The sequence below is a fragment of the Papio anubis genome, chromosome 20, assembly GCF_008728515.1.
Source record: "Papio anubis isolate 15944 chromosome 20, Panubis1.0, whole genome shotgun sequence".
Classification (NCBI taxonomy): domain Eukaryota; kingdom Metazoa; phylum Chordata; class Mammalia; order Primates; family Cercopithecidae; genus Papio; species Papio anubis.
The window spans coordinates 20,884,922-20,908,402 of record NC_044995.1 but is presented as its reverse complement, the minus strand read 5'-3'; the positions used below and the strand labels follow the sequence as shown (position 1 = coordinate 20,908,402).

At 54.2% G+C, this 23,481-nt stretch overlaps 2 protein-coding genes across 3 annotated transcripts; one reads left to right on the top strand and one right to left on the bottom strand.

The window, feature by feature from the left end:
- Nucleotides 1-1,863: 1,863 nt before the first annotated feature.
- On the bottom strand, nt 1,864-20,697 carry SBSN (suprabasin). 2 transcript variants are annotated; one of them, XR_004180324.1, is made up of 4 exons: nt 19,954-20,697; nt 3,301-3,366; nt 3,153-3,197; nt 1,864-2,030 (listed from the first exon to the last, which is right to left on the bottom strand). XR_004180324.1 is itself a non-coding variant. In XM_009194166.4 (4 exons), exons 1-4 carry the CDS (start codon nt 6,890-6,892, stop codon nt 2,007-2,009), a joined length of 1,989 nt encoding a protein of 662 aa, XP_009192430.2. In that variant the 5' UTR covers nt 6,893-9,020; the 3' UTR covers nt 1,864-2,006. The 2 variants fall into 2 exon arrangements, 1 of the variants encoding a protein (XP_009192430.2); XM_009194166.4 differs by lacking the exon at nt 19,954-20,697 and adding an exon at nt 5,039-9,020.
- Nucleotides 11,478-23,481, top strand: GAPDHS (glyceraldehyde-3-phosphate dehydrogenase, spermatogenic). The gene is made up of 11 exons (XM_031659639.1): nt 11,478-11,758; nt 14,995-15,175; nt 16,496-16,592; nt 16,766-16,872; nt 20,520-20,610; nt 20,691-20,809; nt 21,146-21,227; nt 21,542-21,693; nt 21,862-22,024; nt 23,075-23,172; nt 23,260-23,481. The coding sequence occupies exons 1-11, from the start codon at nt 11,692-11,694 to the stop codon at nt 23,330-23,332; spliced, it is 1,230 nt and encodes a 409-aa protein (XP_031515499.1). The 5' UTR covers nt 11,478-11,691; the 3' UTR covers nt 23,333-23,481.

The window sequence follows — 23,481 nt, the reverse complement described above, 5'->3', positions numbered from 1 at the left end:
TCCTGGTTGGAACGCAAGTCTCCCAGCGCCCAGGCTAGTGCCTGGGAGTGTTATACAGAGACTTCACGGGGAACCATGAGAAGTCAGGTGCTGGCGATAGACGGAGCCAGACCCAGGCCTGCTGTTTTCTCTGTGGGTGCCCTTGTCCCACTGAGCTGCAGCGTCCTCATCCATACAGTGTTGACGAGAAGAGGGCTTCTGCCTTTGGGTTGTGGGAGACTTAAAGAACATGAACGGGCCAGACGACGTGGCCTTGCCTGTAATCCCACCACTTCGGGAGGCCAAGGCGGGAGAATCCCCTGAGCCCAGGAGTTTGAGAACAGCCTGGGCAATATAGTGAGGCCTTGTTTTTTTTGTTGTTGTTGTTGTTTTTGCGACGGAGTCTCGCCTTGTCGTTCAGGCTGGAGTGCAGAGGTACAATCTCAGCTCACTGCAACCTCCACTTTCCAGGTTCAAGTGATTCTCCTGCCTCAACCTCCTGAGTAGCTGGGATTACAGGCACCCACCACCACACCCAGCTAATTTTTTTTTTTTTTTTTGTATTTTTAGTAGAGACAGGATTTCACCATGTTGGTCAGGCTAGTCTCGAACTCTTGACCTCGTGATCCGCCAGCCTTGGCCTCCCAAAGTACTGGGATTACAGGCGTGAGCCACTGCACCTGGCCAAAAAAATAATTTTTAATTAGCCAAGTGTGGTGGTGCATGCCTATAGTTCCAGCTACTTAAGAGGCTGAGGCGGGAGACTCCCTTGAGCCTAGGAGTTTGAGAACAGCCTGGACAATATAGTGAGACTAGTGAGACCCCATCTCTAAAAAAAAAAAAAAAAATTTAATTAGCTGAATGTGGTGGTGCGTGCCTGTAGTAGTTCCAGCTACTCAGGAGGCTGAGGTGGGAGGATTGCTTGAGCCCAGGAGGTCGAGGCTGCAGTGAGCCATGATCGCATCTCTGCACTCCAGCCTGGATGAAAGAGCAAGACTCTGTCTCAAAAAAAAAAAAAAAAAGAGAGAGAATATGAACAACTCTGTACCTGGTACCTTGAGTCTAGCAAGTGCTCTATACTCAGTAATTGTAATCGTTGTTCCTCTGGGCTTTGAATGGTGCACAGATCTGAAAATGGGGCCTTCTGTGCCCCCACTCAGGTGGCTCCTGTCACCAACATGTCTTCCACCTGAGCCTTCCATCCTTCCCCTTCCTTCCCCTGAGAGGATCCCCGGGCCCATCCCATGTCTCACTTTTCCTGTTCACCGATTCCCCCTCTCCGCTGCTGCCAAAGGGCAAAGACCTCTGTTTTTCCAGAATATCCTTTGTAGCTCTTCACTGTCTGTCTCCCTCCACTCACTGACTGTGTAAACTTGGTCATGTTTCTTAATGTGTGCAAGCCCCCACGTGCTTCTCTATAAAATGGGGCAATAACAGTCCCTTTCACCTAACTGGGTGGTTGGGAGGAGTCAATGATGTCATGCAGGTAACGCACCTGGCAGGCAGCCTGGCATGTCTTAACTGCACAATAAATACAAGTTATTGTTGTTATTCTTTTGGCACCCCACCCCCTTGACTGAGGATGCTACCTCCTGGACCCAGACCATTCTCTCCCGGTGTGTCTGTCCCCACCAGTGGCCGGCAGTGCTTTTCCCTGCACGAGTCCTCCTGCCATTAGCCAGCACGAACTTTGCGCCCCAGTAAAGTGTAGTTTGCACCCATTACCTGCCCTTTTATGGCTGATCAGCCTGAAATCTCCAGCTCAACCCACGCTGTGCATCAGACACCCCGACTCCTTCAGCAAAGTAACAAGACAAGACAAGCCCCTCCCGCCTCCCGGTCCATCCCTCCTTAGGGAGCCCAGGGGACCACGATGAGACAGCATAGTGTATCGAGTTTATTCACAAATCCCAGTACAACCCCCTTCAGGGACTCCAGAAACCTGTCCCCCACCCCCAGACCCTCCAGGTCATGTCAGCTGACGTGACAACGGCAACATTAGTCTCCCAGCAAGGGCAGGTGCCCGTTTAGGGCATGATGTTGGCGACGCTCTGGAAGAGAGAAGGACAGCAGGGTGAATGCTGGGTCCACAGTCATGACGAGGGCCTGAGACCTCAGCCCCATCCCTCAGGAGAAGCGTAAGAGGCACTGGCTGCTCTGGCCCCGGAGTTAGGTTCTGAGGAACAGCTTTAGGAAGACAGCATCTAAACTTAAGAACATGAGGAAGCCAGCTCCCGCAGCCAGAGGGGCTGGGGCCTCTGCAGGAACAAGCAAGCCTCGTGTGTTTAACCTCAGAGGATGCTCTGCAGCCCCCATAGCCCCGGATGCACAAGGTGTCCTCCTCCGTGACACACCCTCACCCTGGCCTGCACCTGGTCTCAGGCAGCAGATATAATAAATGCAAAAAAAGCCTGGGCACAGTGGCTTATGCCTGTAATCCCAGCACTTTGTGAGGCCGAGGAAGGGGGGATCACTTGAGATCAGGAGTTCGAGACCAGCCTGGCCAATATGGTGAAACCCCCATCTCTACTAAAAATACAAAAATTAGCTGGGCATGTTGGCGCACATCTGTTAATCCCAGCTACTCAGGAGGCTGAGATAGGAGAATCACTTGAACCCAGGAGGTGACGGTTGCAGCGAGCTGAGATTGCGCCACTGCACTCCAGCCTGGGAGATAGAGTGAGACTCTGTCTCAATAAATTAAAATAAAGAAAGAGAGTCAGGAGGTTACTTTGAGCCCCAAGTGGGAACAAGGATTCCACAGGAGCCTCTACACTGGGGTGACCTTGCACCAGGGAGAGGACAAAGCCACAGGCTCCCCCTCCCAGCATGAAGCAAAGGCATTTGCAGCAGGGTGGGGACAGGAGGGAAGCCAGTCAGGAATGAGGACAGGGAGAGAGAGGGAATGAGAACAGTCAGCAGCCCCTCCCTGCTCCCTGGCTCCCAGGGGCACCAGGGCCCTGGAGGTCTTCTCTGCCAGCTTGTGTTTGCCTTGGTGGAAATGAAAAGCACCCAAAAGATGAAGGCAGGGTGCAAAGGGGAGGGAGCGGGTGGAGAGAGGGAAGCCCAGGACTGGGTATCAGGTTGGAGGGTCCAACAGACACTGGGAAGGGATCAGGGTGAGAGTGTCTATCAGGACGCAGAGCAGAAAGGAGACACCGTGTGACACTCACCCTCCACAGTGCGGGAAGGTTGATGAAAGGCGTGTTGACCGAGGCCTGCAATCCAAGGACAAGAAGGTCAGTTTCCAGCGTCCGACCCACAGCCACGCTAGGGAACTCCCAGGGGCCTTCTCTCCCCTACCCCGGAGTCCGCACTTACCCCAGAGGCTAACGGCGTGGTTGTGGCCCCTCCTTGATGGCCGGAAGATCCGCCTTGATGTTTGCCCTGTGGACAAAGCCCAGACTCTTGTTACAAACCCTTAATCCTGGGGGTCTCCCAGTTCCCTTTCCCCAGTGACCTGGTCCCCTCCAGGGTGACTGGGGCTGGGGTGGGAGGCACAGCTTAACCCACTGCCTCCTCACTATCCAGAAGAAAACCCAAAGCCCGTGCTCCCGTGGGCATTCTGCCTCCTGCTACCTTTTCCTCCCCAAAGCCCCTTTTCATTTCCTTAACGAAGTGCCCTCAGTCACGGAGGAGGGGCTGGCGGAAAGGGAAGGTAGAGGACCCATGCCATTAGCAGGACCTAGTTTCACCTCAGCCCTGACCTCACATCTACCCTTCTATGCCCTGTCTAGCTGCATCCCTAACTCCACTGATCCTCATCCTTAACCCAGCCCCAGACACTCAGCCATGCACCCCAGCAGCGCCCCCAACCCCGGTTGCTGTTGCGAGCCCCAACTCCCACAGTGCACCTCTGCTCGCGGCACCCTGCAGCCTGCCGTGCCCACTCCTCTACTGCACCGTTCCTCCCCACCCTGGCTCTGTCTGGCGGCAGATGCGGCTCTGGGCTTTGAGTTCGGAGCCAGTCACATCTTGCAGATCCCAGGACCCCTCATGGAGCCTGGAAAGTGAGGGCGCACAGGAGTCCACCCTCTCCTGCTCCCCACGCTCCCTTCTTGGTGTCTGTTCTGTTGTGAGTGGCGCTATTTGCCTGCCTCCAATCTCTGTTCCCTCTACATATTTTATTATTATTATTTTTTGAGACAGAGTCTCACTCTGTTGCCCAGGCTGGGGTGCAATGGCACGATCTTGGCTCACTGCAACCTCCGCTTCCCGGGTTCAAGGGATTCTCCTGCCTCAGCCTCCTGAGTAGCTGGGATTAGAGGCGCCTGCCACCACACCCGGCTAATTTTTGTATTTTTAGTAGAGACAGGGTTTCACCATGTTGGCCAGGCTTGCTCTTGAACTCCTGACCTCAAGCGATCCACCTGTCTCGGCCTCCCAAAGTGCTGGGATTACAGGCATGAACCACTGAACTCGGCTTCTGTTCCCTCTACATAAATGGGTGAGAGAAACCTTCCAGAAAAACTCTCCTGGCTGGGCAGTGTAAGGGGAGAAAACGCTGGCCTGCCCTCCGCCAAAGCTGGGCACTAGCCACAGGACCTTGGCATGTCCCCTAACTTCTCTGAGCCTTTGTTTCCTTATCTGAGAATCAGGGCGCCAGCAGCCTCATCTTGACCACATCAGAGGGTAGTTACGAAGATTGCACAGGCCAAGGCTCATCTGCAAAAGCTGTTCCTCATGCTCACTCTCCTCACCAGGTTTTCTCAACACTCAATGCCTTTGCAGTGAGTGCCTATACTTGATCTTGATCTCAGGAACTGTTTCCCATTCCCCAGGAGGGGCTTCACGGTCCCCACTTGAGGCCCCCCTAACCAGGAGTGCCCACCACCCTGTCTGATACATGCTTTGCAGATAAGGTGGCTCACCCTATCTGACCAGCTACCACCAGCTCCTTTGTAAGGGAGATGGGGAAAGGGGAGAAGTACAGTGATACAGCTGCCCAAGCTTCTTTCACCAAACGAAGACTACATGGAGCCCCTCAAATGTCCCAGGGGTTTAACCTTTCCCTCCCCCAACCCCCATGTCCCCCATTTCCCCATCCCTGTTCACCTACATTCAGCAGCTGGTTGGCCTCCTTGCTGGCTTGGTTGACCCCATTATGAGCATTCTGCAGCTCCTTCCCGGCCTGGCCAGCAGCATGGTGGGCACCTTGGCCAAGCTTCTCCACTTCCTTTCCAGCCTGGTCAGCAGCATGGTTGACCCCTTGACCAAGTTTCTCTGCTTCCTTCCCAGCCTGGTGGACCCCAGTGTGGAACCCTTGGACCGCTTTGTCTGCTTCTTTTCCGGCCTGTTCAAGGGTATGGTGAACTCCCTGGCCAAACTGCTCTGCCTCCTTCCCAGCCTCGTGAACCCCGGTGTGGAACCCTTGGACCGCTTTGTCTGCTTCCTTTCCAGCCTGGTCAGCAGCATGGTTGACCCCTTGGCCAAGTTTCTCTGCTTCCTTCCCAGCCTGGTGGACCCCAGTGTGGAACCCTTGGACCGCTTTGTCTGCTTCCTTTCCGGCCTGTTCAAGGGTGTGGTGAACTCCCTGGCCAAATTGCCCAGCCTCCTTCCCCGCCTCATGGACCCCGGGTTGGACACCGTGGACTGCTATGTCTCCCTCTTTCCCAGCCTGCCCTGCTGCATAGTGAATGTCGTGGCCAAACTGCCCCGCCTCCCTTCCAGCCTGACTAATGCCATGATGGAGGCCTTGGACCGCTCCGTCTCCCTCCTTCCCCACCTGCGAGGCAGCATGGTGGACTCCCTGGCCAAACTTCTCTGCTTCCTTCCAGGCCTCATTAACCCCGTGGTGGATCCCATGGCCGAGCTTCTCTGTTTCCTTCCCAAACTGACTGGCAGCATGGTGGACCCCCTGGCCTAACTTCTCTGCCTCCTTCCCAACCTGACCAGCAGTATGGTGGATTCCCTGGCCAAACTTCTCTGTCTCCTTCCAGCCCTCACTGAGACCATGATGGACTCCCTGGCCAAACCTCCCTGCCTCATTTCCCGCCTGCCCTGCAGCATGGTGGATACCCTGGCCAAACCTCCCTGCCTCATTTCCGGCCTGCCCCACAGCGTGGTGGGCCCCCTGGCCAAACCTCCCTGCCTCATTTCCGGCCTGCCCCGCAGCATGGTGGGCCCCCTGGCCAACCTTCTCTGCCTCCTTCCCAACCTGACCAGCAGCATGGTGGGCCCCCTGGCCAAACTTCTCTGCCTCCTTCCCAACCTGACCAGCAGCATGGTGGATCCCCTGGCCAAACTTCTCTGCCTCCTTCCCAACCTGACCAGCAGTATGGTGGATCCCCTGGCCAAACTTCTCTGTTTCCTTCCAGCCCTCACTGAGACCATGGTGGGCCCCCTGGCCAAACCTCCCTGCCTCATTTCCTGCCTGCCCTGCAGCATGGTGGATACCCTGGCCAAACCTCCCAGCCTCATTTCCAGCCTGCCCTGCAGCATGGTGGGCCCCCTGGCCAAACCTCCCTGCCTCACTTCCCGCCTGGTTGGCCCCGTGATGGACCCCATGGTGGATCAGTTTGTCTGCCTCCTTCCCAACCTGTCCAGCAGCGTTGTTGACCCCATGGCCAAACTTCTCTGCTTCCTTTCCTGCTTGTCCAATACCATGGTTGATCTCATGGGCTACCTTGTCCATTCCGTGGTTGAGCCCCTGGACGCCTTTGTCCAACTCCTTGCCGGTGTGGCTCCCCATGTTGCTAAGTCCGTTGAAAACCTTCTCCACTTCCCTTCCAGCGTGCGTGATTCCACTGTTGATGCCATCCAGGGCCTTGCCCACCTCTCTCTCTGCATTGCTCAGCCCTCGGTTGATCCCTTCAATGACCTTCTCAATGGGGTCATCGCTGGCCGCCCATCCAGGCAGGGCCCCCAGTAGCAGAAGGAGGGAGCAGGAGCTGACCAGATGTGCAAGATGCATATTGCTGGGAAGGTCGGGGAGGACGCAGAGAGGAGCCTGGGAAGCCACACTGCTATTTATTCTCTCTCCCTCTAGCCCTCTTCTCCACCCCTCATGACTCAATTACCCCTGTGAGGCACTGACTTGGTCCTCAGTCAAGGAGGTGTTTCCCAGGGAGATTTGGAGTTGAGCAATGGAGAGGAGGAGGAAGAGAGGGTGAGTCATGGATGGAGAAGAACTCTGGCATCTTTGCTTCTTGCCCTCCACCCCAGAGATGGGTGTCTGCCCTTCCAACCACCTCCTCTTTTCATTCCTCACCCACTGTCCAGGACTCCTCTCTCTCAAACCCACCTTCCACCACTCTCTGTCCCTGGGATGCAGGGGATTCCTCAACACCTCACTCCTCTCAGGCATCTAAGCCTCCAGCTCCCCCAGCAGTGAGGGGCTACAATGATGGGAGGCACCGTCTGGAGAGGGAAGAACCCTAGGGGGTTTGAGGGAGTCATCAGACCTCATTCTTGTGGGCCGGCCCCTGCCCTTCACTCATTCCATTCCAGCCACACAGGCCTTCTCCCTGTTCCACAAACACACCAAGCTCATTCTTGCTGCAGGGCCTTTGCACATGCTCCTCTCTCTGCCTGGAATGCAGAACCCAGATCTTTACATGGCTGGCTCCTCCTCATCCGTACTTGACTTAAATGCCAACTTTGAAAGAAAACCTCCCCTGACCATAACATGACATTAATTATACTCTGTAGTATCACCCTTTTGTTTTCACAGCAAAAAAAAAAAAAAAAAAATTCTGAAATTATCTTTATTTTTTATTGCTTGTCTCACCTACTAGGAATGTAAATTGGTCATGTTGGTCACTGCTGTATTCATAGCTTCTTGAACACTGCCTGGGGTTCAGTAAATATTTATTGACTGGACAAATGGATAGATTCAAGGAAGCCAAAGGAAGAGACTCCAAGCCCAAGTCTGGGTTTCACAGGGTGCTGGAGGGAAGGGCGCCTGGGTCGCCAGGACAGCATAGGGTCTCTTGGGGAGTGTTGCGGATTTTGGAGGCGGGATCCCATTCCTGTCACAGAACCCAGACCGCCTGCCTCCCAGCCCTTGGGCAAGGGCAGGGGGCTGATTGCCATGAGCTGGAACAGGACGCAGTGTCTCCTGAAAAGCCGGTCGAGGCAGCCACGGGGAGGGGCCGAAGACCCGGGGCAGCAGGAGCCTGTGAGACAGAACCTGGGCTGGGGCCAGGCGCTCATCCTTCCTGCCCTCCCTGCATGGGCCCTCCTAAGCCCCAACCTGAAGCTCCAAGCGTTGACATTTTGGCTCAGGTTGGAGGGGAAACAGCTGAGAGTCTGACCTTGGGCATGAAAAGGGCATCAGAAGGAAGGGCAGGTGGTGGTGGGCAGGCTTGGGGCAGCAGATGGATCTAGGAGCCAGTTTGGAGGAGGCTAAGACCAGAACAAGAGCCAGTGGGTGGCTACAGTGGGTGCAAGGGTGAAAGATATTTGGGTTTTGGTGCCAAGGGGAGAGACTGAGAGAGGGGTGGAGGTGGGATTGCTGGTGGGAAGGCCAGGCAGGAAGGAATGTGCAGGGTGTGAGCAGCTGGAGGTGGCAGAGCTATGTGTGTGGGTGCCCAGGTGTGGCGAGCATCTGCACGTGTTTTCAGGCTTTGCTCAAACAAGAGTGCTAAGGCCCACTCCCCTCAGAGGACCCAGGGTTCCTCTCCAGCTCCTGGACACTTGACTCCACCCAAAGACAGGCATCTCAGGACAGATACCCAGAAGCTTCTGCCTTCTCTGGGCTCTGCCTATAGAGGGTGACTAAGTGTGCCACCTCTCCAAGCTTGAGTTCATCAAATCTGTTTCCCGGTTTCACACTCCAGGGAAAAAGCCAACTTCCTGGGCAAACTCAGGTGTGGTTTTTCTGCCCTGGTCCAGGGCCGAAATGATGGAGTTTCCTACACCAGGAGGTGGCTGGGCAGAGAAGAGTGGGTGATGAGTGTCAGAATCCTAATCCACCCGGAGATCAAGAGGTGGCGTTTCTCCCACTTTGAACTGTGTTCCATCTTCTTTTTGTTTTTTTGGAGGCACAGTCTCGCTCTATCCCCCAGGCTGGAGTGCAGCGGCGTGATCTCAGCTCACTGCAACCTCTGCCTCCCAGGTTCAAGTGATTCTCCTGCCTCAGCCTCCTGAGTAGCTGGGATTACAGGTACACGCCACCACACCTGGGTAATTTTTGTATATTTAGTAGAGACGGAGTTTCACCATGTTGGCCAGGGTGGTCTCAGACTCCTGACCTCAGGTGATCCACCTGCCTCGGCCTCCCAAAGTGCTGGGATTACAAGCGTGAGCCACTGCACCCAGCCAAAATCAGCCCTTTTTTAATCCTGGTTTTGTCGATGTTATATTTTTCACCTCCTTGATTGTACACCAAAATGTAGCCCCCTTTGTTTAATTAATCATCTGTGTTTTGGTCTCAGTTCATTAAAACCTCCTCACCTGTACACCCAGTTTACTTTCTTCTCCCAGGCTATCAAAGAAGGAGAACCTCCCCCTGCCCCAGTCCCATGGCAGGTGCTTGGCAAATGAATTTCCCATGGATGTTGGCGGAAGGAAGAGGTTATATCATTCTGCCCCTTCTTGCATCCATCCCTCTCTAGGATGGTGACTCCTTCCTGGCGCAAACCCCGACTCCCCCTGAATCTTGGTCACAGCTGCGTGTCAACCTGCTGTGCGGGTGAGGGTGCCTGCCTGTGAGTCACTGAGGTGCAAGCAAACCCCTACCCCGGGGCTGCAGGGGAGGGAGCTGTTTGTCCACTTGTTGTTTGTCAGATGTTTATTGAAAACCTGCTTTGTGTTGTTCTAAGCGCTGGAGGCACAGTTGTGAACAAACAAACAAGAACGGGAGCCCTGTGAGGGGCTTAGAGCCCAAGGGGGAGACATTGAACAAACAAACCAATCAATAGATCATGACAAACGACATGAAAAGCTGCAAGGAAAAGAATGGGTGCTGCGAGAAGATGTGACGTGAAGAGTGTGATAAGATTGGCAATCAGGGCCGGGCAAGGTGGCTCACGCCTGTAATCCCAGCACTTTGGGAGGCCCAGGCAGATGGATCGCCTGAGGTCAGGAGTTTGAGATCAGCCTGGCCAACATGGTGAAACCCTATCTCTACTAAAAATACAAAAAAAAAAAAAAAAAAAAAAAAAATTAGCCAGGTGTAGTGGCGCATGCCTGTAGTCCCAGCTACTGAGGAGGCCGAGGCGGGAGAATCACTTGGATCCAGGAGGCAGCGGTTGTGCTGAGCCAATATCACATCATTGCACTTCAGCCCAGGCAACAAGAGAGAAACTCTGTCTCAAAAAAAGAAAAGAAAAGAAAAGATGAGCGACCAGATGAAACCTCAGGAATTGACATGTATTCATGCAGGCATAGTTTATTGGGCTAATGCCTTTTTCTGATTTTCAGACAGGGTCTTGCTCTGTCGCCTGGCTGGAGTGCAGTGACACAATCACAGCCCACTGCAGCCTTGACCTCCCAGGCTCAAGTGATCCTCCCACCTCAGTCTCCCTAATAACTGGGGCGACAGGTGTGCACCAACACACCTGGCTAATTTTTTTATTTTTTGTAGATACAGGGTTTTGCCACGTTGCCCATGTTGGTCTCAAACTCATGGGCTCAAGTGATCCTCCCACCTCGGCCTCCCAAAGTGTTGAGATTACAGGCATGAGCCACTGTGCCCAGCTCACAAACACCTTTTAAGTGCCAAACACTTCTCTTGTCAAGGGGATATAGAAGTGACAGAGATGACGTCCCTGGTCTCTCAGAGCTTACAGTCTAGTGGGCAAAGACAGTTGGCAAGAAAACAATTTTTAGAGAGACATGTGTTCTAAGGAAAATAAAAACATAGACAGTGTAGCCCTAGAGAAATTTTGCACATTGGAACATAACCCAGAATGGAGAAGTCAGACAAGGCTTCCTGGAAGATGGGCAGAGATTGGGGGGAAGGGGGTGACGGCTGACAGTGACAGAGAAAGGAGGGAACTTAGATGGGGAGTCTAGAAAGCCTCTCTTAAAGGGTGGGAAACCAAGAGGCAGCCAAGGGAAGCCCTGGGTGGGTTTTCCAGGCATATGGAGGCAGCTAGAGTCACCCCGGGGGGAGAAGCCAAGGAACAGTATGGAGCCTGTGTACTTCAGGAGACAGAGGAGGAAAAGGCTTTCAGGACGGTGTAAAAGGTGCAATTCCAGGCTGGGTGTGGTGGCTCACTCCTGCAATCCTAGCATTTTGGAAGGCTGAGGTGGGAGGATCGCTTGAGCCCAATTGTTCTAGACCAGCCTGAGCAAAAGAGTGAGACTCTCTCTCTACAAAAAAATAAAAAATAAAAATAGCCTGCCGTGAAGGCTGCACATGTAGTCCCAGCTACTCAGGAGGCCGAGGTGGGAGGATCGCTTGAGCCCAGGAGTTCAAGGCTGCAGTGAGCCATGATTGCACCACTACACTCCGCCTAGGAGACAGAGTGACACCCTGTCTCAAAATAAATAAACAAATGATAATTTGAAAAAGTGGGATTCCATGCTGATATCCCATGCCTCTACGGAGATGAGACGCGGTGGTCTCAGGCCTCTGGCTTGGGCACCGCCTCCTGGGTGGCGTCACTGGATACTGTGACGTCACTGGGTACTGTGACATCACTGGGCATTGTGACATCACGGCAAGAAGCCCCGGACCCACCAGCCCTGGCGCTCCGCACGCACCTCAGTAACATCGCGGCAGGTCCCGGGGCAGCCAGGCCAATGATAACCTTATAAGAGACCATGTCGAAGCGAGACATCGTCCTCACTAATGTCACTGTTGTCCAGTTGCTGCGACAGCCGTGCCCGGGTGAGGGAAGCAGCGGAGGGCGCGGGGGAGGGGTGGAAAGGGTAATGGGGAGCATCTGCACCCTCACACCTGTGCCGCATCCCAACCGCCCTTCCTGGCGTGTGCACCATCTAGGGACAAGGGGTATCGTCTGCCCTCCCTCCCTCCACACCCGCCAGTGTGCTGGCAGACTGGGGTCTACCGCGATGGCGGGGAGACCGGGCCACCGCCCGCAGGGCTGGGTGGGCTTTGCGCCGCTATGAGGCGGTGGAAAGAGCAGAAACCAGCGCGCATCGGAGGCTGCAGCCTGAAAGTGGCGGAAAGTGGGAGGGCTTAGGAGGGGCTTATGGAGAACCCAGGGGTGCTGGGCTTCCACGTAAAAGTGATGTTCATGGTGCTTTGCGTGAGGTGGGCTTTGCCCTCCCTGTGATGCACAAAACAAGGACACTTGCAACCTTGCCGGGGACGTACTGACCACTTCGCAGGCGAGAGCTCAGGGAAGCCTCACCACCACTTGAGAAGGCCAGTGTGTGCCCGCAGTTTGCAGAGCGGACAACAGAGGTTAAGAGAGGGCAAACTACTTCCTCAGTCTCTCAACTAGGGCGGCGCTCGCACACACACATACACTCACTCATTCTAGCCGGAGGAACCAGGTCTTCCGGGTGGGCTGCCCCCATTCCCACACTGTTCCCTCACTTCCCAGGGGCGGGGGCCGCAGGGGTAGGTGTGGCCGGGATGGGGGCAGGGCTTGGGTCCAGGAGACCCTGGAAGACATAGGAGCAGACAGGCTTAACAGCCATAACAGCCATGAGACTTGAACCCCTGCCCTGCGCATCACTGCTCCGTGGCCTCGGGCTTTATTTTCCCCTCTGTAAAGTGGGTTTCTAGCGCATGCCTCTCGGGACTCAGTGGGAGGACAGCAGTGAGGAGCTCCGCACAGCACCCAGCTAGCCCCCAGGCTTTTCTCTAACCCAGGGACCCCACCCCTACAGTGGAGGGGAAGAAAGTGCAAGGCTGGGGGTGCTGAGAGAGGAGGAGCATCTGAGTTTTCTTCGGAAAGGTCACCCATTGGGCTCCGATTCCCACCCTGAACCAGATGTACAAATCCCCTTCCTCCGATAGCAGAAACAACCCCCAGGGATTCTAACATCCTCAAGGTCACCGATAAACACTAACACCTTCATGAACTTGGACAGCCACTGGAAACACCCACAGTCCAGCCTCAGGCCACAAGGTCTGTGGCAGCAGGGAGAGGTCAGGGAGACAGACAGGCCAGCTGGCCCCCAGCTCCCAGCCCCACCACCTCCCAGATGCCTTTGATGTGGTGCCAAAAACTTGGACTCCCACTATCCCCTTCCAGCCCCTCTCTACCCTCTGCTGTCTCCCTTTCCTCGTGAATCTGCGTAGGATCAGACTTCCCTCCTCTATTAAAATCAGCTCCTATGTGTGGGCCTCGAGATCTCACTGAGCCCCAACGTGGAGGATCAGCCCCGAGAGGTTCATTAACTTGCTCAAGTCCACAGAGGAGCAGGTCTGTGTGGACTGAGCCAGGCTTGACTTACCAGCTTGAAACTCTCTGCCACCAGGACCCCTGAGTCTCCACTTCTCCCCTCTTCTCAAGCCCTCCTCTGTAGCTCAGGTGGCTGCTACCTCCAGGCGCAGGTGTTTATAAGTGCAGTCTGGGAGTGGGAGTGTGTGTGGAGAGGTGGGAGCCAATGCGAGCTTCCATGGGCTTCACAGAGTATGATACACGGCACTCTCTAAGCTTGCCTGGGGATAAGAAATGCCTGGAGTGCTTATTTTATTTATTTATTTGTGTGTGTGAGACAGAGTTTCACTCTTGTTGCCCAGGATGGAGTGCAATGGTGCAATCTCGGCTCACCGCAACCTCCTACTCCCGGGTTCAAGCGATTCTCCTGCCTCAGCCTCCTGAGTAGCTGGGATTACAGGCATGTGCCACCACACCTGGCTAATTTTTTTTGTATTTTTAGAAGAGACAGGGTTTCTCCATGTTGTTCAGGCTGGTCTCGAACTCCTGATCTCAGGTGATCCACCCACCTCGGCCTCCCAAAGTGCTGGGATTACAGGTGTGAGCCACTGCTCCTGGCCTGGAGTGCTTATTAAAAACAGAATTTCTGGGCCTCCATACAGACCTACGGAGTCCGATTTTTCTAGGAAGAGCCCTCCTCAGGTGATTTTTTTTTTTTTTTTTTTTTTTTTGAGACAGAGTCTCACTCTGTCGCCCAGGCTAGTGTGCAGTGGCACAATCTCGGCTCACTGCAACCTCTGCCTCCCAGGTTCAAGAGATTCTCTTGCCTCAGCCCCGCTAGGAGCTGGGATTACAGTATTTTTAGTAGAGAATGGGTTTCTCCACGTTGGTCAGGCTGGTCTTGAACTCCTGACCTCAAGTGATCCACCCACCTTGGCCTCCCAAAGTGCCAGGATTACAGGCGTGAGCCACCACGCCTGGCCACTCTGATGATTCCTATCGTTGGAACAGTTTGGGGACCACTGGGCTAAATCAATTATTGGACAAGTTCGGGGAACAATCTCCAAAATACTAATGCATGTCAAACGTTTCCTGGGCTTGGTCATAAGCACTCCATGTATTACCTCATTTAATCCTCACAACAACCGTCTAAGAAAAGTACTATTATCTCACCTTACAGAGGAGGAAACTGAGGCACACAGAATGTCACCCCAAGCGATCTATGTTGAAAGTACATACCCAGGCCGGGTGCGGTGGTTCACACCTGTAATCCTAGCACGTTGGGAGGCCGAGGTGGGTGGATCACCTAAGGTCAGGAGTTCGAGACCAGCCTGGCCAACATGGTGAAACACCACCTCTACTAAAAATACAAAAATTAGCCAGGCGCCATGGCAGGTGCCTATAATCCCAGCTACTCGGGAGGCTGAGGCAGGAGAATCGCCTGAAGCCAGGAGGCGGAGGTTGCAGTGAGCCGAGATCAGGCCACTGCACTCCAGCCTGGGTGACAGAGCAATACTCCGTCTCAGGAAAAAAAAAAAAAAGAAAACGAAAGTACATACCCAGTGAATTAGAATCTCAGGAAAGAGCCCTTGGGGTTGATATTTTAAACAAGTTTATTCTGTAGAGAAAGTGGGTTTGGGAAACACTGGGCTAAATAGTTGGTCACTAGGGGCCAGGAACCAGCAACAGATTCTGGGCAGCGAAGACAGTTTGTTCTCTTTCACTTTGGTGGTCGCGCAACCCATTTTCCCTCCCTTTCCCTGCATAGTGACCAGACCACCGCCTCCACCTGAGCCCAAGGTTGAAATAGAGCCCCAGCCACAACCAGAGCCTATACCAGTCAGGGAGGAAATAAAGCCGCCGCCGCCACCATCGCCGCCTCCTCGCCCTGCTACTCCTCCTCCTAAGATGGGGCCTGCGCCCCGGGAGCTGACTGTGGGCATCAATGGGTGAGTCTACTCCAGCCCCTGATCAGTCTGAAGCCTTAGAGCCCAGCCCTTCCTCTGGCTGCTAACTGGAGGCACCTCCACATTGCCCCCCATCAATGCTTTCATTCCGACAACCCTGGAGAAATAGCCCAGAGTAAGGCAGACAGGGCCCCACGCCCAGCCCACATTCTGGTGGGGAAGACAGTAATCAAATAAAGAAACGACATTGTTCAGTAGAGTGTGCTGGGAACAGCGCAGAACCCAGTGGAAAAGTAAGGCTGGAGAGGGCAGCCTTTGCCAGTGATCAGGGAAGGCCTCAGGGAGAAGGTGTCATTGGAGTTGGATCAGAGTGATGAGGCGCAGCCAGCTCTCAGGACACCTTGCCAGGGAAGGAGTCTTCCACACAGCGGGACAAGCAATGATTCTGGGGCATAGGCAAGTTCCGTGCGTTCAGGGACAGCCAGGAAGTCACAGTGGCTGGTGTCCACCAAGCAAAGGAAAAAGGAGGGAGGCCGGTGGGAAGCCCAGCAGGGCAGCTGCTACACCACAGTGAGGAATGTGGATCTTGTTTTACTAATGGACAGTCGTGGATGTTTTCATGCCAAGAGACGTAATCTGTCTTGAAGCTTTAAAAGATCCATCCAGGCTCACACCTGTAAACCCAGCACTTTGGAAGGCCAAGGCAGGAGAATCCTTTGAGACCAGGAGTTTGAGACCAGGTGTTTGAGGCCAGTGTGGGCAACATAGCGAGACCCTGTTTCTACAAAAAAAAAATATTTTTAATTGTTTAATGAAAAAATAAAAGATCCATCCAGCTACAAGGTTAAGAATAGGGGTTAGGAGCCAGGCACGGTAGCTCAGGCCTGTAATCCCAGTACTTTGGGAGGCTAAGGCGGGTCTATCAACTTTAGGTCAGGAGTTCGAGACCAGCCTGGCCAACATGGCGAAATCCCGTCTCTATAAAAAATATAAAAATTAGCCAGGTGTGGTGGTATGTGCCTGTAGTCCCAGCTATTTGGGACGCTGAGGTAGGAGAATCACTTGAACCCAGGAGGTAGAGGTTGCAATAAGCCCAGATAGCACCACTGCACTCCAGCCTGGGCAAAAGAGCTAAACTCCGTCCCCCCAAAAAAAAAAAAAAAAAAAAAAAAATAGGGGTTAGGGAATGGATTGGGAGAGGGAGCTGAAAAAGCAGTGAAGGGGCTGGTGAGGTCATCTTAGCAAGAGATGACCATGGCTGGCACAGAGGTGGTTGCCTTCTTCCCCTGGATTAAGGATTCCCGACCAGCCTCCTCTCCATTACCCCCTCTCCCATCCCTTCCTCTGTCTGTCCTCGGCCAGATTTGGACGCATCGGTCGCCTGGTCCTGCGCGCCTGCATGGAGAAGGGTGTTAAGGTGGTGGCTGTGAATGATCCATTCATTGACCCGGAATACATGGTCAGTAGCTGGCAGGGGGCAGGAACAGCAGGGTGGGACTAGGGTGGGAAGGGGGCTCAGGGAAGCCATATGGAAGGCTCTCAGCTGCAATGTGAGGCCTTCACCAAAGAGGGGACTCTCTAGGGATCCTCGCCTTGCCACCCCAAGACTGGGAGCCATTCCATCGCCCACAGGTGTACATGTTTAAGTATGACTCCACCCACGGCCGATACAAGGGAAGTGTGGAATTCAGGAACGGACAGCTGGTCGTGGACAACCATGAGATCTCTGTCTACCAGTGGTAAGGAGAGCATCTGTCTGATGCACGGCTGTGACATAGTGAGACAGGGGAGGTGGAGGTGGCTAAAATGGGATTCCAGCCTCTCACATGGGGCTCTGAAACCACCCCCAAAATTGCATGTGCATGCCTCTAGGTACTAATTTGAAGAGGGGAAGTCTCAGATAGGTCCTTCACCCCTAAAATGGTTAAGAAGCACTAATCTAAAAAGATGTTTCACTGTACTCAAGAATGCTTTTTATTTTTATTTTTTTTAGGGACGAGGTATCACTCTCTTGCCCAGTATGGAATGCAGTGGTGTAATCATAGCTCACCGCAGCCTTGACCTCCCGGGCTCAAGTGATCTTCCCACCTCGGCCTCCTGAGTAGCTGACACAAGCCACCATACCTGGCAAATTTTCTGTAGAGACGAGGTCTTGCCATTTGGCCCAGGCTAGTCTCAAACTCCTGGCCCCAAGCAATCCTCCCACCTTGGCTTCCCAGAGTGCTGGGATTACAGGCACGAGCCATCACATTTTGCTTTAACACACATTGGTATGTTTTCTCGTGGGCATATCAATATGTCCAGAACTCAACTCTTGATTCTCCTTCAACCCCACACCTATTCAGCTCCCACTGACCACTGTTGGTCAACTGTGCCTGAATTCTAAAGGGAAGAAGGTATAATGAGGCTTGTGCGAACATCCGAACATCCATTCCCATCATGGCCTGAACCAGTGTTTCAGGTTTACTCTAGAATGCCCTGGGCCGAGAGAAGGGCTGCATTCGGTTAGTTGGGGGAGCTTAGAATTTTATTTTTGGCTGACATTCACCTTTCTAATGTAAACTATTAGCCACACCTGGCTCTGTGGCTGCCTGGGGCTTTTACACACACACACCCACAGGCACGCACACATGCACATACACACAGGCACACTAGTGAACCCTGTCTGGGCCCAGGCAGGGTCTGCAGCCTTCCCAGCGCCCCTCCCCACAGATCTAATCTCAGCCCTTCTGCTTGTAGTTACTGGGGGTAGGGTGAGTGATAAAGAAGCAGGGATGGGTGCAGGAAGTTTGCGGGTCGGGGGCAGAGACTGGAGAGTCAGTGAAAACGGAAGAAAGCTGCTTAATCCAAGTTTGAAATCAAGACAGCAGAAACAACTCCAGCACCATAGTTATCACGCAGACTTCAACGTGGCCACCACCATTCCTGCCACTTGGAGTCATCCCCCTTCCCCACCTAGCTGCCCCCTCCATCCACGGCCCCAACCCGGGTGGTGCCTTCTCTGGTCACTCGTGCAATGCAATGCGGTTCCCCACCCCTCCAGCCCCCTCTCCACCCCTGCACTGTTGGGCTGCACAAGCCAAGCTGTGTGCCTGCACTCTGCCCTGCGCTGCCGCTAGCTGGCTGGGTGACCTTGGGCAAGGGACCAAACTCGCCTGAGCCTCAGTTCCCCGATGTGATGGGGAACCCACCACAGCGGTAGCTGGGAGCACGAGTGGAGTGAACACATGTTTGTGGACACTTAAACAGGCACTTCCCACAAGGCCATGGCCTTGCAGGGAGGGCTCTGTCAACTGGTGCCACCACAGTTGCTCTGGCATTAGCAGGTACAGGCCCTGGTAGACATTCAGAACTTCCTTTGAATAAACAAATGGAATCCTCAAAACAGCCGGTGGGCAGGAGGCTGGGGCCCATGGCAGCCTTGGGGAGGGCCTGGGGTCTTCTGGGGCACATTCCTTGCCTCAGGCCAAGTCAGCAATTGCTGCAGAGGAATCAGAAGTGTCCCTAATTTGGAAGGCAGGAAAGGGGGGTAGCTGAGAAGAGCTAGTTGGGCCAGATGATGGAAGGCAGACTGACAGAGCAGGAGACAGGAAGAGGATAACCATGTACTATGGCCTTGCGGGGCGGCCGATTCATCCATTCATTCAGGCAGTGGAAACAGGAGTGCAGACCCGAGCTGGGGCCAGCCACCTGCACTCCAGCAGGCTCTCCCTCTCACTCCCCTCCCCTCCGCCCCGACAGCGGTAAAAAAATGCAAAAAATGACAGTGGTAGCACTTCCTCATTGGGTTGTGAAGGTTACGTGAGTTTAATACAGGTAAGGCACTTAGAATATGGGCACCGGACAGGTGTTCAGTAAACACGTATAAAATGGCTGACTTAAAAAAAAAAAAACATGAGGCCAGGTGCAGCAGCTCATGCCTGTCATCCCAGCATTTTGGGAGGCTGAAGTGGGCGGATCACTTCAGGTCAGGAGTTTGAGACCAGCCTGGCAAACACAGCAAAACCCGTGACCATTAAAAATACAAAAAACAACAAAAAACTAGCCAGGTGTGGTGGCAGGTGCCTGTAACCCCAGCTACTCAGGAGGCGGAGGCAGGAGAATTGCTTGAACCTGGAAGGTGGAGGTTGTAGTGAGCCAAGATCGTGCCACTGCACTCCAGCCTGGGTGACAGAGTGAGACTCTGTCTCAAAAACAAAACGAAACAAAACAAAACAAACAAATAAAGAAAACCCATGAGGCCAGGCACGGTGGCTTACACTTGTAATCCCAGCACTGTGGGAGGCCAAGGATCACTTGAGCCCAGGGGTTCTAAAGCACCCTGGGAAACAAAAGTGAGAGCCCATCTCTACAAAAAAAATTAAAATTTAGCTGGGCATGGTGGTGTGCGCCTGTAGTCCCAAGCTGCTCGGGAGGCCAAGGCAGGAGGATGGCTTGAGCCAGGAAGATCAAGGCAGCAGTGAGCTCTGATTGCACCACTGCACTCCAGCCTGGGCGATAGAAGAAGACCCTGTCTCAAAACAAACAAACAAACCCCACAAACATTGATTGAACCCCCCATTGAGGGGAGCAGGCTCAAGGGCAAAAGAAACAGACCCACACGACCGAGAATCACAGAAGGAAAGCGCTCGGTTACTCGCGATAAACCTGGGAAGGAAGAAAGTGGAATACAGTTTATTCACTTAATGCTTGTTTGCTAAAGCCAAGTAGGTAACGGCAATACTAGATGTTTAATGTGTTTCAAATACAAACGTTTGTCAAAATACCAAGTAAAAACGTAAATTTATAAAACAGGAAACCAGAAACCTCCCCCCACTTACCTTTCTAATGTAAACCATGAGCCACTGCTGCCCCAAGGCTGCCTCAGGCTTCAGGCGTCCTCCAGGAGCTTTCTCTTTAATGCAGTGTCTGTTTTCAGGGACTCTCCTGGCCCTTGGCAGCCAGCTTCCTATTGCAGGAACTGAGGATCTAGGAGGGTTCGTGGCGAGGTTGTCGGGGTTGGGGACCAGAAAGCAGCCGGGCAGGCCTCACAGTCACAGAGTCCACATCCCGGGCAGCATACGGAGAAAGGGTCTGAGCTGGCTGCCAGCAGTCAGGGTTGGCGCCTCTGAGGAGGTTGAGGGCTGAGTTGGGGAGGTCACCGCCTGTACCCAGGCATAGCAGAGGTGGTGCAATCAACAAAGGGAAGCTGGTCCGAAGCGGGGCAGTGGTGAAAAGCCAGGCCAGCGGGGTGGAGCTCATCTGGAGCAAGTAGGTATGTCGGTGGGGGACGCAGGTAGTTGCAGGTGGCCGGCATCTGCTCAACCTTTCAAATGGTGAAGGCCGTGGACTATGAAGGTGGGGCTCAAGCAGGGGAGACTGACTCAGCCCTGCCACTACCCCACAGCAAGGAGCCCAAACAGATCCCCTGGAGGGATGTCGGGAGCCCCTACGTGGTGGAGTCCACAGGCGTGTACCTCTCCATAGAGGCAGCTTCGGTAAGCCGGGGAGAGGTGTCCAGGGCCAGCTGGGGGGATGATGGCACCAGAAGCACCTGACACCCGCGCTTCCTCCCCAGAACCACATCTCAGCAGGTGCTCAACGTGTGGTCATCTCCGCGCCCTCGCCGGACGCACCAACGTTCGTCATGGGTGTGAATGAAAACAACTATAACCCTGGCTCCATGAACATTGTGAGGTAAGGGGGGCAGCGACATCCTGCAATGTGTGGAAGGGAGGGTAGACTCGTCCTCCCCACTCTCAGCTCCACTGGATTCCTGGTCACTCGGCTTCTACTTCTCCTTCCCGAAACTATCTGCTAAACATGCATGACTTCTGGAGGAGAAGCTTGGGGAGCCTCCCCAGCTGCATCTCGGTGCCTCCTTCAGTCTGACGGCGTCTGCACAGATCCCTCTCACCCTCATCCTGACGTTTCACAAAACCAAGTCTGCGTGCATACCCCAAGAGGGGTAAGGGTGGAGGGGTGGCTCTGCAACTCACCTCACAGTGCCCGTGCACACCTTGGCTGTTGCAGCAACGCGTCCTGCACCACCAACTGCTTGGCCCCCCTTGCCAAGGTCATCCACGAGCGATTTGGGATCGTGGAAGGGTTGATGGTGAGTTGAGGATGAGGGGCTGGGGCAGGATGGCAGGGAAACCCCAACCTTTTCTTCCCAGGCCTTGCTTACTATATGGAGTTAAGAGGGAGAGATTGGTTTCGGGAGGAGAGGCCCACCAGTGCGGAAGTCTTTTAAAACACTGTACAACCCTCAGTCAAGGCTGGACCCTGGCCTGCACACGTCCCCTCCTGTGGTCTGTGGTGGTGGCCCCACCAGCCTCCACACCTAGGCCACTACCCTAGTCCTGGAAAAAAAGAGGTATGGGAGCTTAGGACCATGAAGGCCTCATCTTGGTCCTTCTCTTCCCCAAGACCACGGTCCATTCCTACACGGCCACCCAGAAGACAGTGGATGGGCCATCAAAGAAGGCCTGGAGAGATGGGCGGGGTGCCCACCAGAACATCATCCCAGCCTCCACTGGGGCTGCGAAAGCCGTGACCAAAGTCATCCCAGAGCTCAAAGGGTATGAGGACAAGAAGCTGCAACCAGGGTGGGAGCATACCCCGGGAGGACTGGACTGGCCCTCAGTCCTTAAGGGGAAAGCAGGAGCCTGGCCCGGCCACAGGGCAAGGGGGATTGGAGGGCAACGTCCCTAAGTTCCGACTCCTGTTCTTCATGGGGGATTCTCCAGGAAGCTGACAGGGATGGCATTCCGGGTACCAACCCCGGATGTGTCTGTTGTGGACCTGACCTGCCGTCTCGCCCAGCCTGCCCCCTACTCAGCCATCAAGGAGGCTATAAAAGCAGCAGCCAAGGGGCCCATGGCTGGCATCCTTGCCTACACCGAGGATGAGGTAGGGGCTGAGGAGAGGAGACCCTGGGAGGAGCCCTCTGGGGAGGGACATGATTTCCACTTGCCAGGGAGCTGCTCTCAATGTGTCAGGACAGAAACTGCAGGGCGGGAAGGGAGATCTCCCTGCCTCAGGGCCTTTGCACTTGCTGTTCCTTTGGTCTGGAATGCTTGCCCTCCCAGATGACCACACAGTCTGTCCTTACTTCCTCCAAGTCTCTACTTCAACATCCCTCTTCAGCAAGGCACCCCCTCAAAAGACGTTCTTTCTGTGGCCCTATTCCTCACCTGAAATTTCTTGTCAGTCACTGTTGACCCCAATAGTGTGTGCATTCCAAGAAACCAGGGATTTAGGGGCTGCGTTTTCACTTTTCTGGCTCCAACCTGGCAGACAGCAGGTGACCAATACATGCTTAGTGAACAAAAGACAACAGTTCTCATTTTTTTCAATACTTGTTCAGGGCCAGGCCATGGCCAGGTGCCTTCTCTGTGAGGAGTGGATGCCATGGTCATGGTGGACCCCGTACGTCTACCTTGGTGCTGTCTCCCTGCATTAACTCCTGCAGGTCCACTTTCCCACAGTCGCCAGGATCTTTTGTTTTAATGGAATCACACTGCATCACCCATTTTCAGGAGTGAAAACACTCCTGTGGCCTTTCCTGACACTAGGGCTAAAACCCTCAGGTTCTCCGTTCCTGCAGCTCCTTCCACCTCAGACACTGTGTTGAGGGCCAGAGCCAGTGAGATCTTCCTAGTCATCTAGACCCAGGCTCATGGCCACCCCTCAGAGAGGCCCTCCATACTGGCCCATTTCAAATGCTTGCATTATTCCTAGGAAAGGGATGTACTGGTACAGCATGAGGGTGTCTGTGACCTGTGCCCTCCGGTCAGACCCCAGTAGAGTGCCTTGGTCCCTGTCCCCAGAGACTGAACACAGTAGGGCTACATCAAATATAGATGAATGCATGGATGGGCGATAGAGCTAAGAGCACTGTCAGCTCCTGGAGGTCCTTGCTCTGCCGGACACACTTATCTTTGAAATTCTAACGCCCAGGTCGTCTCTACGGACTTCGTCGGTGATAGCCACTCGTCCATCTTCGATGCTAAGGCCGGCATTGCGCTCAATGACAATTTCGTGAAGCTAATTTCATGGTAAGGGGAAAGGAGCTGGAGACTTGCAGGGGAACTAAGGGGTGGTCGGAAGGAACCCCCTTGAGCCTACGAATCCCTCCTCCACAGGTACGACAACGAATATGGCTACAGTCACCGGGTGGTCGACCTCCTCCGCTACATGTTCAGCCGAGACAAGTGAAACGGAAAGGTCCCTTCTTTCCTTCCCAGGGGCCAGGGCCGGTACATGTGCCTCCCGTTCCTGCATCTGGCTGCCCGGGGGAGGAAGGGCACCCGGGGCGGACGCCCCACGCCGCTGGGTCCATGGTGAAATAAAAAACAGTGCTCACA

Excerpts from the sequence above, each read along its gene's own strand:
- SBSN (XM_009194166.4), bottom strand. The coding sequence starts at position 6,892 with ATGCATCTTGCACATCTGGTCAGCTCCTGCTCCCTCCTTCTGCTACTG. Across the intron at positions 3,367-5,038 it reads AGGCCAACCAGCTGCTGAAT|GGCAAACATCAAGGCGGATC; the intron begins GTAGGTGAACAG and ends CTTTGTCCACAG. Across the intron at positions 2,031-3,152 it reads ACCTTCCCGCACTGTGGAGG|AGCGTCGCCAACATCATGCC; the intron begins GTGAGTGTCACA and ends TCTCTCTTCCAG.
- GAPDHS (XM_031659639.1), top strand. The coding sequence starts at position 11,692 with ATGTCGAAGCGAGACATCGTCCTCACTAATGTCACTGTTGTCCAGTTG. Across the intron at positions 16,593-16,765 it reads TCATTGACCCGGAATACATG|GTGTACATGTTTAAGTATGA; the intron begins GTCAGTAGCTGG and ends CATCGCCCACAG. Across the intron at positions 22,025-23,074 it reads TTGCCTACACCGAGGATGAG|GTCGTCTCTACGGACTTCGT; the intron begins GTAGGGGCTGAG and ends TCTAACGCCCAG.